The sequence below is a fragment of the Phaethon aethereus genome (assembly GCF_964289735.1).
Source record: "Phaethon aethereus genome assembly, chromosome: 8".
NCBI classification, from domain to species: domain Eukaryota; kingdom Metazoa; phylum Chordata; class Aves; order Phaethontiformes; family Phaethontidae; genus Phaethon; species Phaethon aethereus.
Window position 1 is genome coordinate 2,900,249 of NC_138584.1, and position 14,703 is coordinate 2,914,951.

A 14,703-nucleotide genomic window follows, 5' to 3' on the forward strand; every position below is an offset into this window, starting at 1 on the left:
GTTACTTTAACCCCTAAAGCAAAAAGGTGTGCAGACTACTCTTAAAAATTACGATGGGATGAGAGAAAGGTTCGGTAAATCCCAGAAGCAATTACTACAACTAGACACATTTTCATCACTGGGCAGTACGCCATGGCTGCAAACTTGGAGACTATGTCCATGTTATGCAGTGGATCACGGGGCAGAGACCCCCAACTCAACAGCACAGGACTTAGCTGGCTGGGATCCACAACTCAGTCTTGACGCTGTCTTGCTGCACCATGGTAAATAAGCATATTGAGAGGGGTTAAGTGCTTCACAATCTGTTTTTAAGTCAGCTCACTGTGCTTCTCTTGCACACCTTTAGGAATAATGACACCTAATCCAAGCAGAGGTGAGTTAGAGAGAAGGGAATCATCTACTACTGTAGTTCATTTCACCCAGTATTAGGACTGTTTAGGTATCTGCCGTGCTTGAACTCCTCAGAATGCACCATCTAAAATGTTCACAGGAAAAAGGAAAAACCGGCAGGTCAGAATTACCACATTTGCTTTATAGAATGGACAATGGACAGTTACTCACCGTTCTTTTTCCAGGTAAGACTGGGTGGTGGGATGCCACTAGACTCACATATCAGGCTTATCAAGCTCCCTTCAATTACTGTCAGTTGAGAGATGTCCTCTGAGCCGTAAATACTCGGTGACACTGAAAAGAAATGCCAAATAGTTGCAGCATTTGAAACAAAATGTTATCAGCCAACAGCAAGACCCAAATGACCCTCATACAAATTTGTAATTGCTTCAGAGCATAATAGGACAAGGATTATAGTCTCTTGCTGACAATGCAAACCAGATACTGGGTAGAGAATAAGACACTTAGGAATGGTCGCATCTGTCCTTCCAGCCCCCGAGGTCTGTCCATGCACAGGCTCTATTTCTGGCTGCCTTTTGAATGGACTTCACAGAACGAAGCCCTTTCTGTGAATTATGTAAACTGACTCCAACTCTCAAGAGCCTGCCTCATTCATGGCCTTAGCTCTTAAACCTACAGATACCATCATTAGTCAGAAAGTGACTTTTAAAATTCAGCCCCAATTTTTCCTTTGAATTTTTCCTGCAACAACACACTGGCTGCCACATCCAACACTAAGGACCCCATCCCTTCGATCGCCCTACTCTAGCAGAGTGCCAGCTTTGCTCTCCAGCTCTGTGACTGTAAACCAGTCGCAAACGGAAGGGACCACTGTTTTCACTCTGATTCTCAAAGCCTTAAAGAACGTCGGTTCAGTCACTAGGGAAGGAATAACTGCATTCTTGAAATGGGGGAACCATTTTCATCAGATGAAAATGGTGTAGGTAACACTTGAAAAGAGACCAAAAAAAGCAGAGGAGAATGTAGGCTGAACCTGGAGAATAAAATCTCACTAATTAGTAACTTATCCAGCACATTTTTAATGCACGTGACAGTAGACAGCTTCTCCTTCTGACACTTTAATCTCTTTATTTAGCAGCAACCAGATGTACAGGTTTCAAAACAACTGACTGCAAAGAGCTTCATTGTGCTGTATCATTGTGCTGTACTGGCTGCAACCCTCTATTTGTCCTGCTTCTAGTCGAAACGTTTGTGCCGTTCTCTACGGAGGTACATCTCGCATTTAGCACACGGGCTGGTTCCAGGAACTAGAGTTAGCTCTTGGGACCTCACCAATCCTCAGAAGGATACATTTTCTGGATTTAAAACTTAAAAATATGGCAAGCAGGACTTTTAGTCCCTGGGTGTAAACAAAGACTATAATTCTAAACAGTTAACCACAGATGACTTTCACAGGCAACTTTTGGTTTCTATTAAGCTTATTCCACCAAAGCTGTTAACTAGCAAAGAATTATCCCTCCTCTCAAAATCCTGCTGAAATGCTCTCAAAACAAAAGAACAAATCCATATGCCTCCAGCGGCAAAGGACCTCCGCAACATGGCGGATCTTACAAATCTGGGGAAGGAGAGCTGAGAGACGAAGATGATATGCATGCTAAATAGGTACATGCTTTAGCAGGAAAATTGCATCGTCTTGCACAGTACTACAATGTCCACCTCTAATTAAAACACCAGGAATGTTTCTTTTTAATAAATAATGACAGAATTTGGTGCTAAAAATTGTAGCTTTATCATTACAAACCCTGTCAGATAATTCTAGTCTCGTGATTTCAAAGCAATAAATTAATTTATAATAGAAAAAAAGGCACATTTCAATTTGCATATGGGGAGAAAATGATAGTGCAGAAAAAAACACTCAAAATCAATTATTAAAATAAATGTCCTAAGCCACATTCATCATTTAGCCATAGAAAAATTTTACTGAAGCTATTTTTATGATTCAGCGCTGATAACTTTGCAGAGCAAATAAAGCTAGGTAAACAAGTTTTTATTTACATGAATTTCCACGCTTCAGCATTTAAAAAAGTGGAAAGTTGATAAGTTACTTTAAATGACATTAGAGAGCACAAATAGGATCTATGGATACAAAACCAGTTACTTCTAAACAACTATCACACATGCAAACCCAGCCCGACAAAGGCCTATGAAGTAGCTAGTATTAATTTAGAACCAAACCAAAGCAATTTGGAAAATGTGTGCATTTTCTCGGGACTGTTAAACTACAGCAAATAGAACAACATCTCCCTGCATGAATCTCAGCAATTAAGTGTTTATGAAGTACAGAAGATTTTAGTGTCTCACATCGTAATTCCTCTCTGAGCTCCGTTCCCAATCCTGGAATAAGTTTAATAAATCTTACCCCAAATATTGACATTATAGTTCTTTTCAGTTTTCCCAGCAACATTTGTTGCTTCACAAGTGTAACGGCCAGTGTCCTGTACTTGAGCTCCTTCAATCTAGGAAGAAAATGAAAACCTGGAGTTCTTCTTCTTACATCGTTACACATGCAATTTCAGGGAGAGGGTGTTCAGCTTTCAATTTTTATTTTTACATCTGTGTCTCTAATAATACGGCATTACTCCTGCAAAATCGGTACACAAACGTTTGGATGTCTGTGACCTCCCTCGCTCCTCACCCACTACTCTCTATCGCACCAGAGAAGCCTAATACTATCCAGAAGGTAAGGGGTATCCGGTGCCTTCGCGGGGGGTATACGCCCCAGAAAGCCATCGCTGCCGGAGCCTGATCGCCCAGTTTACCTTCAGTACACTTCCATCTTCAGAGATGCCAAGACCTGGCTTCTCCAGCAAGGGTCGTCCATCCTTGAGCCACGTCAGCACGGGCGGGGGAATAGCATTGCTCCGGCAGAGCAGCTCCACTGCTTGGCTGATGAGCACAGAGACGTTTTGTTCCTCTCCCATGATGTTCGGTGGAACTACAGCGATACATCAAAACAAAGGGCGTTTGGGCATCGCAGACTGCCCAGAGTAAACATACCGTGGCGTTAACAGTCTCCACTTCACAAAAATAAAATAGCAGTTACTACCTTTCTGACACACAACTGGAGTCTCCTTTGTATCACGAAAAGCACCGGGATAATTTTTGTTATTTACAGAATATCCTCTACACAAGATATATGTTAATGAAACATCAGCTACAGAGAAACCACATAGATAAGCCAAGACAGAAAAATAATTGAAATATAGCTAGAAAAGAAAATCACCAGTATATAAAGAATGGGGAAGGACATTCCTGCTAATAAAAAAAAAAAAAAAAAAAAAGTTGATGAGTGAAAACATTCACAAGATAATAATCAGACACAGAAGACACAGAAGCTGAAAATGTCTTAAGCTTTTCCAGACAGTGCCAAGATGGATAATTGGCTTTAAGGACAACCCTGACTTCAAGAAGTCCAGAGATGGCCAAATACAGAAGACAGAATGAGAACTTACATGGATGCAGCCAAGTGAATGGGTTAATGACTTAATCAAGTCATAATCTACAATTACTTTACTGTCTATCTATTTTGTGTGGTATTTGCTAATTATTGCAATTGTTGGCACTGAGCACTATATTTGGATTTGTACTAGTTTCAGTGATAAACTCATCATTATTTCCAAATTATAGGGTAAAAAATAGCTTTTGGAATGAAAGTTTTCTGTGTAAAAGAAAAAAAAATGCTTCTGGATGTTTAAATTGAAGCCCATTAGCTGTTCTCGAACAGTGTCAAGATTTAAGAAAAAGCACTTTTTCCCCCCCATTTTTAAACTTATTTGTGTTTCCACAATCAGAAAACCAAACCAACTAAACCTTGGACCGCAGCAAGTCAGCGATTTTCTATGGGGAAAGTGTTCATGGCTGGAGTCGAAAAGAATATGGAGGAAATATTAGACTGAGAAGATGAGCTTAAATGAAAAGATCAAAGACCGACCACTGTTTGCCATCCACGGCTTTGTATCAATATTCATGGCTGAACCGAATGTCCTTTGGTAGCGGCATGCTGTATCGTCGGTCAGAGGAAATCTTCTGGGACTCCCCAGGCAGCTTTGAGTCCTTGGCAGGATATTGCCACGTTAAGAGTTTTAAATTATTTCACTGCCAAACGCGCACTGACTTGGAAAACAGCACGAGTGGCGCAGGCCATCACGCCTGCATTGCTGCTGCTTACCACCAGCTCTAGGGGGGGGCCTCTTTCCCAGATCAGAGCCGGTGAGACCGGATTTGGGAGCACTTGTCACGCACACCAGAGCAAGCCAGGTCCCTTCCTTTGCATCACTAACAGGTGACTACAGTAACCTGCAGAGAGAAGTGCTTTTACTGGGCACTCGAGAAGTGCTTTTACTCCAGGACGATCCAGAAGAGAATTCCTGTTCAGGCCCTTAATGGCATATATCTTCTTAAAGTCCTTAAAGCAACCCATAGGGATTCCTTTTTCTTTCTTGTTTAAAAACATAAAGCACATTCATTGTAAACTCCTGACATTAATGGAACACAATACCCACAATTAAAAGATTTACAAAACCAAAACTCTCCTAGCAAGATTTACTTTGTCTGGTTACACATATCCAGTGGGATTTTCGTGCTTGTTGTGTACTAAGACTGTTCAGTTTGCCCAAAAAAAGCTGACCAGGGCTAAATATGAGAACCTTTATTGTCCTGTTTCCTTCACTTTTTTGTTTTGCAATCCATTACTCCAGAAACTGCATTTCTGGTTGCACAAACTACCAGGGTAAGAATGGAAGCAGTGGGACTGTCTGTGAGAAATACTCTGGGCTTCATTCTGAACAAAAAGATACTAAATTAATTAGCACACGTGAGATTATAAAATGGCCCAAAGTGGTACTCAGTAAACCAGCAACAGATTTCTCAAGATGTTCTGAAAAATAACATTAGCAATAAAGCTTTGTTTTTCTTGCACAGGAAGTACTAAGCAGAGCGGCTGATTTCACAGTTTGGAAATAATTTAGGGAAAAGTCTGGTCTCTCTGGATAAGAAATATAGTAACTGAAAAAAAATCTGTTTATCTTACTTTCTTTGTAGAATTCACAAAGGCCCAGATTCTTTACGAGTGTTGTGGAACTGAAAATTGGAAGCTGATCCATTACTGCAGAAGGCAAATTTATTTCCAAATACTTTTCCACCAATTACTTTTCCTCTCAGCTAAATGAATTGCAATGTGTTCAAAAGAAAACTGAGTTTATGAAACAGAGAGAGACAGACACTAAAGCATTTGTTTCTGAAGGAACAGGGTTTAAAATTAATCTAATTATGCTCACGGTAACTATATGTTACCCAGCTTGTTCCAACTCCTAGGCTGGCTCAGCACACCGCACATTTCTAACCATCTCGGCTCCAGCTGCACTCCAAGTTGTTTTCCTCCTGTGACTTCTTAATTAGATTACCCAGATGAGGCAAGTCCTAAGGGTAATATTACTTTTTGGTGACAGCCTCACTCGATGGCCCTGCAGCCAAGCTCAACCCTGGCCAGCTTCTAATAAAACAGTAATTTTAAACATACACAACTTCTAACTGACTTTTTAAATTTCATCTAGCTAAAATGGACAGAGGTTCCAGAAAATAAAAGAGAACTAATAAATCTATCCAGGCCACTTGTGTGGTTACATATGCATACACACCTGACCTCAATCTCCAAAAGGGACCTTGATATTCCTTGCTCTAGGCATAAAATGTTCCAGCCACATTAACCTTGGGCTTGCTTGCCATGCCAGAGTCCTGACTTTCTCAACTGCCCCCGGCAGATGCAAAAGTAGCCATGACTCAAGTCACGAGTAGGCTAACCACAGCGCATTTACATGGAAGTCCATTCTGAAAGCCAAACTCAAAAAGAAATAACCTGGCCAGCTGTCCCTATTCACCTTAGAAAACATCCAAACTTCTGCTTCTCTTGCAAGATTTTCCAGATTTCTGCTTACAGTTGCCATAAAGCTCACGATTGGCAGACCCAAAGCTGTTCTCCCTCCACAGACCCACTGAAAGTAGAGGCAAAACTACAAAGGTTCTTCAGTTCCAAAACCCTCTCTCCACATCTGGTACCATAAGATTTCCAAACCCAAATGGCAGATCATTGTTCATCCTCGTTTCACTGGTGTACAAAACCGCTCAGCTGCCCAGGGAAACTTAAAACTCACTACAGTCAAACTCCCTGGCATTCCTCCTGGCAGTATGTCATGCTCCTTGATAGCTGCACATGAGCAATGATCTCCAAGAGCACAATATGAAAAGGCAGCTTAATACAAGCTACAAAAGATCAGGATGAAGTATGGCAAACTCACAGGGACTCATTCTGGTTCAATAAAGACAACTCAGCTCTGGCCCCAATAATATCTTCTGCCTGTGGAATATACATGTTTTTTTACACAAACACTTTTCTTCTCCTAGAGTTTATAAATGAGCCTTTCTGTATTAAACTTATAAATAAATTCACTGTTGCAGCTACATTTCTTCAAGGATAAATAGAACAACACACATACATACTTAAATAAATGTGTACGTGTATATATATTTTTACTTACACACACATACCCCTCCTCATCACTTTGCCTTTCATTATGAGTTGGAACCATTTTTATTCAATGTTGCTAAAGGTCTGGGCCACAGTGCGTTTCATTAAAGCTCCATGAACAGTTCTCTTGACCAAAAAAATCAGAGGTTTGTCAGAAAATCTCACCATAAACTCTGAGATCAATATCTCTTTGGCTCTCGCCTGCAGCATTCACTGCAACACAAGTATATTTTCCTGTGTCACTGATCTGAGCGCTAGTCAATGCCAAGACTCGACCCCCAGACAGAACCTGTAATACAAGCACGACACATTCAGAATACACGCTTCAATGTAAAATACAAGCAGAGAGAACTATTAGGCTTCATTTCAAAACGAAATACTTGTTTTGCCACTGCTTCCCACCATCTCTCTCTTCCCTACACTCTTCCCTGCACTCCCTTGTTCTCTCTTGATCAAGACCTGCACAAGCAGAAGTCTAACTTCATGCAAGTCCATAGGGACTCCTGGCATTCACAAGCCTTTGCAGGATCTGGACATTTTACCTTTTACCAGTTTCAAATATTTGTCACACATATTGTCTGTGCCCTGAGTTGTCCCCATAGTATACAAATTTCCCCTCTTTTCTTTCAGGTCATAAAATTAGGTTTCAAAAACCTGCTGCTTTTAACTGGGAAATAGCTCCTAACATCAGGGGTCTTCCCCCTCCCCCCCCAATTACTATTTTATGTAATGAGATATTACATGATGTTGAGTCTACAGATCTCTTCAGCATAGGACTATGGTCCAATTTGCTCTTCTTGCCAGTAAGTGAAAAATGTACTGACACAAATCCTTACTTGGCATGAAATCAGTTGAAAGGGCCATCTTATTTCAGTATCTCCGTATCTTCCACTTCACACAGTAATTACTAAAAACCTGCACCAACAACCTAGAGCAAATGGCCTTATACTTTCATTCCAAATCCTCTAACTTATCCTGTTCCATTAAACTGCACCGGTTTAAAAGTCTCCTGCTACAAGAGGAAACAGCACAGACAGCAGGATTTGAAGGCAGCACCTGGAGTCCGTTGCTAAAGCTGGAAACAGGGCTACCATCTTTTAGCCATGTCAGAATAGGCGCGGGGATGCCTCTTGCTTCACACTCCAGTCGCACCAGATTATTCACCACCACTGTCACCATGTCGCTGTTGCCCAAGATTGACGGTGGGACTGAGAGGAAAAAAAGAAAGAAAGAAAGAAAGAAAGAAAACAAAGCTGAAACAGCTACGTAAGAGTATTAATAACAATGAAACTAAATGGGCTGCTTACTTTTGGACATTATTTCTCTTTCCGCAAAGCACTACATTGTTGGAAACATTTCTCATGTTACTCCTACTGAACTCTTGTCATTTGTATGCTCTGTGCCAAATCCCCCTCTTTCCTTGCATAAGCAGTCAGATAACCTCAATGAAACTACTGTGAGCAAGGTAAGAAGGACTGCGCCCACAGCCCAGAGGACAGCTGCGAAACCCAGGAACTGTAACATAAACCCCAAAAATATTCCCTCAAGCTTTTATAATATTCCTTTAGGACTTGTGAAAGGCATTAAGAGTGGTGGGGATTAGAGGAGTTTATCATATAAACTGCACAAAGCAAATACATACACAGAGTAATAAATTGGCCTTGCAGAGCATATGTGAACGTTTACCAGATTAGACTGTATAACATCTGCCTGTCTGATAATAAAAAACATCTTAATAGAACATCTCAAAACACTTACTAGAGGTATACAGTCTAGCAAATTTTGTAGAGCTATGTTAAAAAGGGAGACAAGAAGTATTAAAGAAGGGAGATGTTTCATTTACCAAGAGAATCAAAGCAATTTTATTTGCTCCTACCACTAATAACTTAGTAATAAAGCTTTACAGTCAGTATCAGTACAAAACTTAATACTTAAAGTCACTCTTAGAAAGAGATGAGAATGGTGTGATCTACTCATACATACCCTATGAGAGGGAAAAAAATGTATACAATTCTGTACTGAAAATAAGATTAATAAATTCAGCAACCTCTAACAGCCTGTAGCTCAGGCTACCTACTCTTAGATAAATTCCAGTAACAGAAGAAATGGCAGGAAAAAAGCAAGTGTGATTTTATAATCTTGTTTTTTCCCCGCAGACATGCACACAATTCCCCTATTTCACTACAATAGAATCCACTGGTTTCAAATGCTCGAAAAAGTTATAGCGGTGAGAAAGAAGTGGAAACATCTTAATACAATGAAATCACATGAATATACTAAACCGGAATTCAACCTGCTTCCTTCAGTAGGCCTGCTTAATTTTATTTAATGTTAAGCCTGCAGTATCAAGCATCGTTTTTAATGCAAAAAATGATCTGATAATTTCTACCACAGCTACTGCATCCACAACACTATTAACAATGGAAGTTGTTGCATACAACCAGTAATGGACCAACGTAGGCGCTCACTCACAACGCCAACTGCCTTGCAGAAATCTAGGGCAGCTTTCAGTCAATGCAGCGTAACTTTCTGTGCTTGACACTTCAGTTTGTTCTCCATTAAGTAGTCATTCATGCTGCCACTATTAAGAAAGCACAAAACTCAAGTTTTCTCTTCTCAAACTCATGAAGTCTAAGTAGCCCGGCTGATAAACTTCTTCATGTGAAATTCAAAAAGCCCTTCACTGTAAGCCTGGCATGACACAAGCTGAATTAAGTAGGTTCATGGATAGGTGCTTCATCTTCCTTTGATGCAATTAGTTCTGGCTGCAACTGTATATACTCTGTTCTGAGAGAGGAAACATTTTTACGTGCCCAAGTCAGAAAGTATTAGTTCCCTAGAAAACTCGGGACATATCCGCTGAAATTCCACCACCCATAAAAAGACACGCATATACTTAGGAGTTATTTTTCATTTTTTGGTTTGACCATAATGACCTTGGCTCTAAATATTTCCTGGGAATTAATCACTAGGTGGGGTTAATTGCCTTGACCATGTCTTGAGCCATCAGTTTTTCCCATGACGGTCATTAATCCCATGGAAATGTACTGCCCAACTCATCATTTCTTAATTAACATCAATAGGAACTACATACTCTGTGTGCATCTCAGCTGGGGACACTGTGCCAAATTTGGGTCACAGTTTTGCATGGAAGACTCCCACAGAAAACCAGCTACATGCATATGCATGTATCAAAGATAAGAATTTGGATTACGGCCCCATCCAAAAGCCACTGAAATCAGTGGAAAAGCTCCAATTTGGCTTTTGATCAGGTGTCTCATGTCTGCAAACACCCACACTTCCACTTCATCTTATTAGACACAGTACATTTTTCTTTAAAACTCTTGGATTATGAAAGAGCATTTGATCTTTGTCCTTTCTTTATCTACTGTGGGCTTTAAAGTCATCTACAGCAAACCCCAGCAATTGCAAGGACTTCCAAATTGCTGAAGTGATAACATAAATACCTCTTCCACAAATCTGGTGTCTCTGCTTAGTCTTCCTAGAATTGACATCCCTTACCACATTTTCGTAATTCAAAACATGTATTCTTTAGACTAGATCATTCATTAGACTAGAGCTAAGGAAAACATTTTTCACAACGAAGAAAACCCTGGCCCAGGCTGCCCAGAGAGGTGGTAGATGCCCCATCCCTGGGAACATTCCAGGTCAGGCTGGACGGGGCTTTGAGCAACCTGATCTGCTTGAAGATGTCCCTGCTTATGGCAGGGGGGTTGGACTATATGGCCTTGAAAGGTCCCTTCCAGTCCAAACTGTTCTATGATTCTAATGTCACTGAAAAACAGAAGAGTGAATTTTCTTCCCTCTGACCCCTGCCATATCTCTTCCAGTATGATGGCGTCGTGAGCGACGCCAAGCGGACTTGAGACTAGGAAAGCGCATGTAGGTGTTTTCCTAAGTTTTGTAATACTTACCATGAACCTGAAGACTGTAAAACAACTCAGCTGTGCCCGCTGTGTTGACAGCCACGCACTTATAAATGCCTGTGTCAGAGATCTGAGCACCCTCAATCTGCAGAACCTGCCCTCTGTTCAGAAAAGTGGCACTTGCAGCACTGGTAAGTGGACGATCGTCTTTGTACCACGCGATAGCTGCATAATGAAAGGAAAGATGGAAAAGTTTGCCAAAAATACCCCCATTACAAACAATGAGGCCAAACAGTCTTCAAACTTTCCATCTAAGTTTTCAGATACATAACAACATTTACAAACCCATATCAATATTAATCATAATCAATAACAATAAAAAGTAACTATAAAATGAGGAAATTGGTAACATTTGTGCAAAATAGTGACTATGCCTACAGAACTCAACAGCAAACTTGTCACTATCATCCATGTGCACCATCTATTTATGAAAAAATGTTCTGAAGTTAAAAAATTATCACACAACGCATACTCATAGAGGATTTACTTGTCTCATACCAAGGTCAACAGCAGCTGTTTAAAAATATGCAATAATATGATATATATTATTTTTTTACCTTTTACCCTAAAGAGTTGCTACATTAAGCTGAACCACCTGGGAAAGTTTACGGAATCAAAATGCAAGCAGTCAAATCAAACTTCAACTGGCAGACTGAAAAACTGAAAGTAAAGCCTGGAAAACTGCTATTACTCCAAAAGAAATTTGTATAGCAACAAAATCTTGAGGACTTTTTTGCATCTCAGCCAAAAGATGGCACCCTCCATCAACAGAATGTGTAACTAATGCTTTACTGGCATCACTTCACTATTCAGTTAGAGGAAACTGCTACTTACTGCATCATTTTCTGTAGCGCGCAAGTTTTCTGTGAAAGACACACATTCAAGAAGTAATCTGGCCTGACTGATGAACAAGACTGCATGCAAAGCTTCCTTCTTTTTGAGTGTGATGCTGTGCTATCACTTTTCTTAGCTAGGATCATACCTTGACATTAGTTTGTAGCATCACATCATACATAGACGAGGTGAACAAACTGGTTTTATCATATAAGTCATATGAACTCCATCATTTTAATCGTTTGCCAGTCCTAAAATAACTGGCAATTTGATGAAAAAAAAAAAGAGTGCAAAATGGATATAAATCCTTACGTTTTCATAACATTTTACATATACCCCCAAATAATTTCAGATTTTGTTTTATACAGGTATAAATGATTCTAGAAAGTAATACTTTGCTGAGAATTAATTCTTAAAGAGGTAGAGAAGATGAACCTGGATGCTCACCTGAAAATCAGTAATACCTTTCTTCTGAAAATGGGACTATCATCAGCACAAGAATAAACTGCTATACTGCTATACTAGATATAAGATATTAGTTATACACCATTCCCCAAGTTTTGCCGTACAATCAGAAAATTATTCTCATATTAACATGGTATTTTTATATCCCATCAGAAGAAGGTGGGAGCAAAACACACACATTGAAAAGATAAGGAAATAAATTTTTATCTGCATATCTCAAGAACACGACCAAAAAAAGATTAACTGTAAAAAAAACTCTAATCCTGACCGAATCCCAGCAATGAAGTAACTAAAATCCAGATTGCTTTAGATTTTTTTTGGTTCAGAAACAATTCAAAAGATCCATCAGAAGCCAAACCCCTTCAGCTCTCACTTGGGTAAATGTCTATGATTTCTGTGGGAAACTTGCCTTAACAAAAAAGAAAACAAAAAAAATTATAATTCCACAAAATGTGAGGAAAATAAAACACAAAGAGATACACACAGCCTAGTTTTCAAAGCCTAGAATATAAGGAGAACCCACAAGGTATAATTTCTCACTGGGGCAAGCCACAGAAAATCTACTCGTTTTCACAGGCTAAGGGCCCAGACCTAGCAAAGAGCCTCCTATTAATTTCAATAGACTTTAGATAAGGTCCTAGACATGGCCACATTTGACAGGCACACTCACTACACAAGGTATTGGTTGCCCTACGCTATAAAATATTGACCTGACAGGGGAAAAGATTGGATGCGTTTAAAGCCAATTTAGCAGAATTCTAACAGTATTCTCATTTATGGACAGGGCATCGCCATACGTGCAAGGGAGTAGATTATCCTTGTGTTTTTCATTCATTCAGTTAAAAATTATGGGGATTACTGAATTCCTCAATACTTACTCCAGGTCAGTTCATATATTGACATTTCCCATTACACATAGCGTTTAATAGTTTCTAGCTAATTTAGAAGCCACAAAATTAACTGCACGTTCAGAATATCCATTTTCAAAAGTCACGTAGAAGTGAAAACCTTTTATCAGATCTGCTTCATGTTCTGAAAGGTGCATGTGCATACCTGGCAGAGGGTTCCCAGACACTCTGCATTCAAGATGGATTGGATTATTCACCACCACTGTTTCATTTAACATTTTCCCTGCATCTTCCAGACTGGGCGGTTCTGGGAAAAAGACAAAGGCATCGGGTTTTCATTAATTCAGCCACCCAGCTAGCAGAACATCCAATCACAAAGTAATCTGCCCTCCGAGAAACTTTGGGCAATGAATTGCACAAGCTTCAACTAACTGCTGGATGACCAAGGAATTTCTCAAGAAAGTTCGTCTTTGAAAGAGGAATACTTGCTAATTATATAACCTCATTAGTGTTAAAAGGAATAAAATGTTATTTTTATTGCTTTTTATTTTTTTAGGAAAAATGGCATTTAAAATGGACTTGCAGGAAATAGGTGCACAACACAGAACGTGGCAAGGTCATCTCACTTGAACAGGTAATATTAAACTGAATGTTCAAAAAATGTGTAGACGTGGCACTTCGGGACATGGTTTAGTGGGCATGGTGGTGTTGGTTTAACAGTTGGACTTGACGATCTTAAAGGTCTTTTCCAACGTTAACAATCCTGTTATTCTGTTGTACACAGCTTTATCAAAGCAAGACTCTACCTCACTGATGTTCATAAATTTGCAACATGAGAGAAAGACCAGATAAAAACATTTTCAACATGAAGACAAAAGAGATATTTATAAGCATGGGACTGACACTAAAATTAACTACAATGCAATTATCACAGTATAAGATGGTTTCTAACTCTCATCCATGGCGATACTGCAATGTCTCTTAATTGCAGTTTAACATTTTCCAGTTACTGACTCGGTTTGACAATAAAAGATGACATAATCATACTCATCATGAGCACTTTGCCACAGTCCATTCCTGCACCTCCTGAGGATTCCTGCACCTCCTTTGATGATTGGGTCACATCAAGAATTCAGAATCCTTTGTGACCACTTCTGAGGCAAATATATGTAAATCATGGTGAAAGCATTTATTAAATTCACATGCAACCAACAGCTTCTCAAGTCTCCCTCATTTGTTTTGTATTGTTTTTAGCTGCAAAATAAAATTCCTTTTAAACAGTTTGAAAAATCCCCTCATAAGTGAATGTTTCTTTCTCAGAAAAGTCATGCGGTAAAATTTTCCCATTGCAAGGTCATGGGGAATGTCGTTATCCCCAGAAGACTTGGATCATATTAATAATGCCAACAGTGGGACATCATATCTTGATTCAGAAACATAGAGCACCCTTCTGAGGGGTGGGTGAGTGGCAATGCGTTTGGCTTCTTGGGATACCTCTGGATAGCAGAGTTAACTGGAAAGTGGCCCTCGGTACCACACGAGAAAGGCTAAATCCCAAGAAAGGCAGCTTTTGCCCTGACTTCTTACTGATGGAGTGGGACAAAGAAAGAAAACTGAAAGATAGATGTGCAGAGACGACAAAAATGCCAGAGAGCTTAAAAGAGAAGGGAATACA

At 39.7% G+C, this 14,703-nt stretch overlaps 1 protein-coding gene across 1 annotated transcript in view; it reads right to left on the bottom strand.

The window, feature by feature from the left end:
• HMCN1 (hemicentin 1) overlaps nucleotides 1–14,703 on the bottom strand; it is a gene marked incomplete at its 3' end in the record, with an annotated part of 205,695 nt that overhangs the window by 75,040 nt on the left and 115,952 nt on the right. Inside the window, exons 37-43 of the mRNA XM_082003017.1 lie at nucleotides 13,234–13,335; nucleotides 10,870–11,046; nucleotides 7,991–8,142; nucleotides 7,100–7,223; nucleotides 3,171–3,346; nucleotides 2,771–2,867; nucleotides 562–684 (exon numbers count right to left, since the gene is read on the bottom strand). Of these exons, the coding sequence (XP_081859143.1) occupies nucleotides 562–684; nucleotides 2,771–2,867; nucleotides 3,171–3,346; nucleotides 7,100–7,223; nucleotides 7,991–8,142; nucleotides 10,870–11,046; nucleotides 13,234–13,335 (951 nt within the window). The remainder of the gene's footprint in view (nucleotides 1–561; nucleotides 685–2,770; nucleotides 2,868–3,170; nucleotides 3,347–7,099; nucleotides 7,224–7,990; nucleotides 8,143–10,869; nucleotides 11,047–13,233; nucleotides 13,336–14,703) is intronic.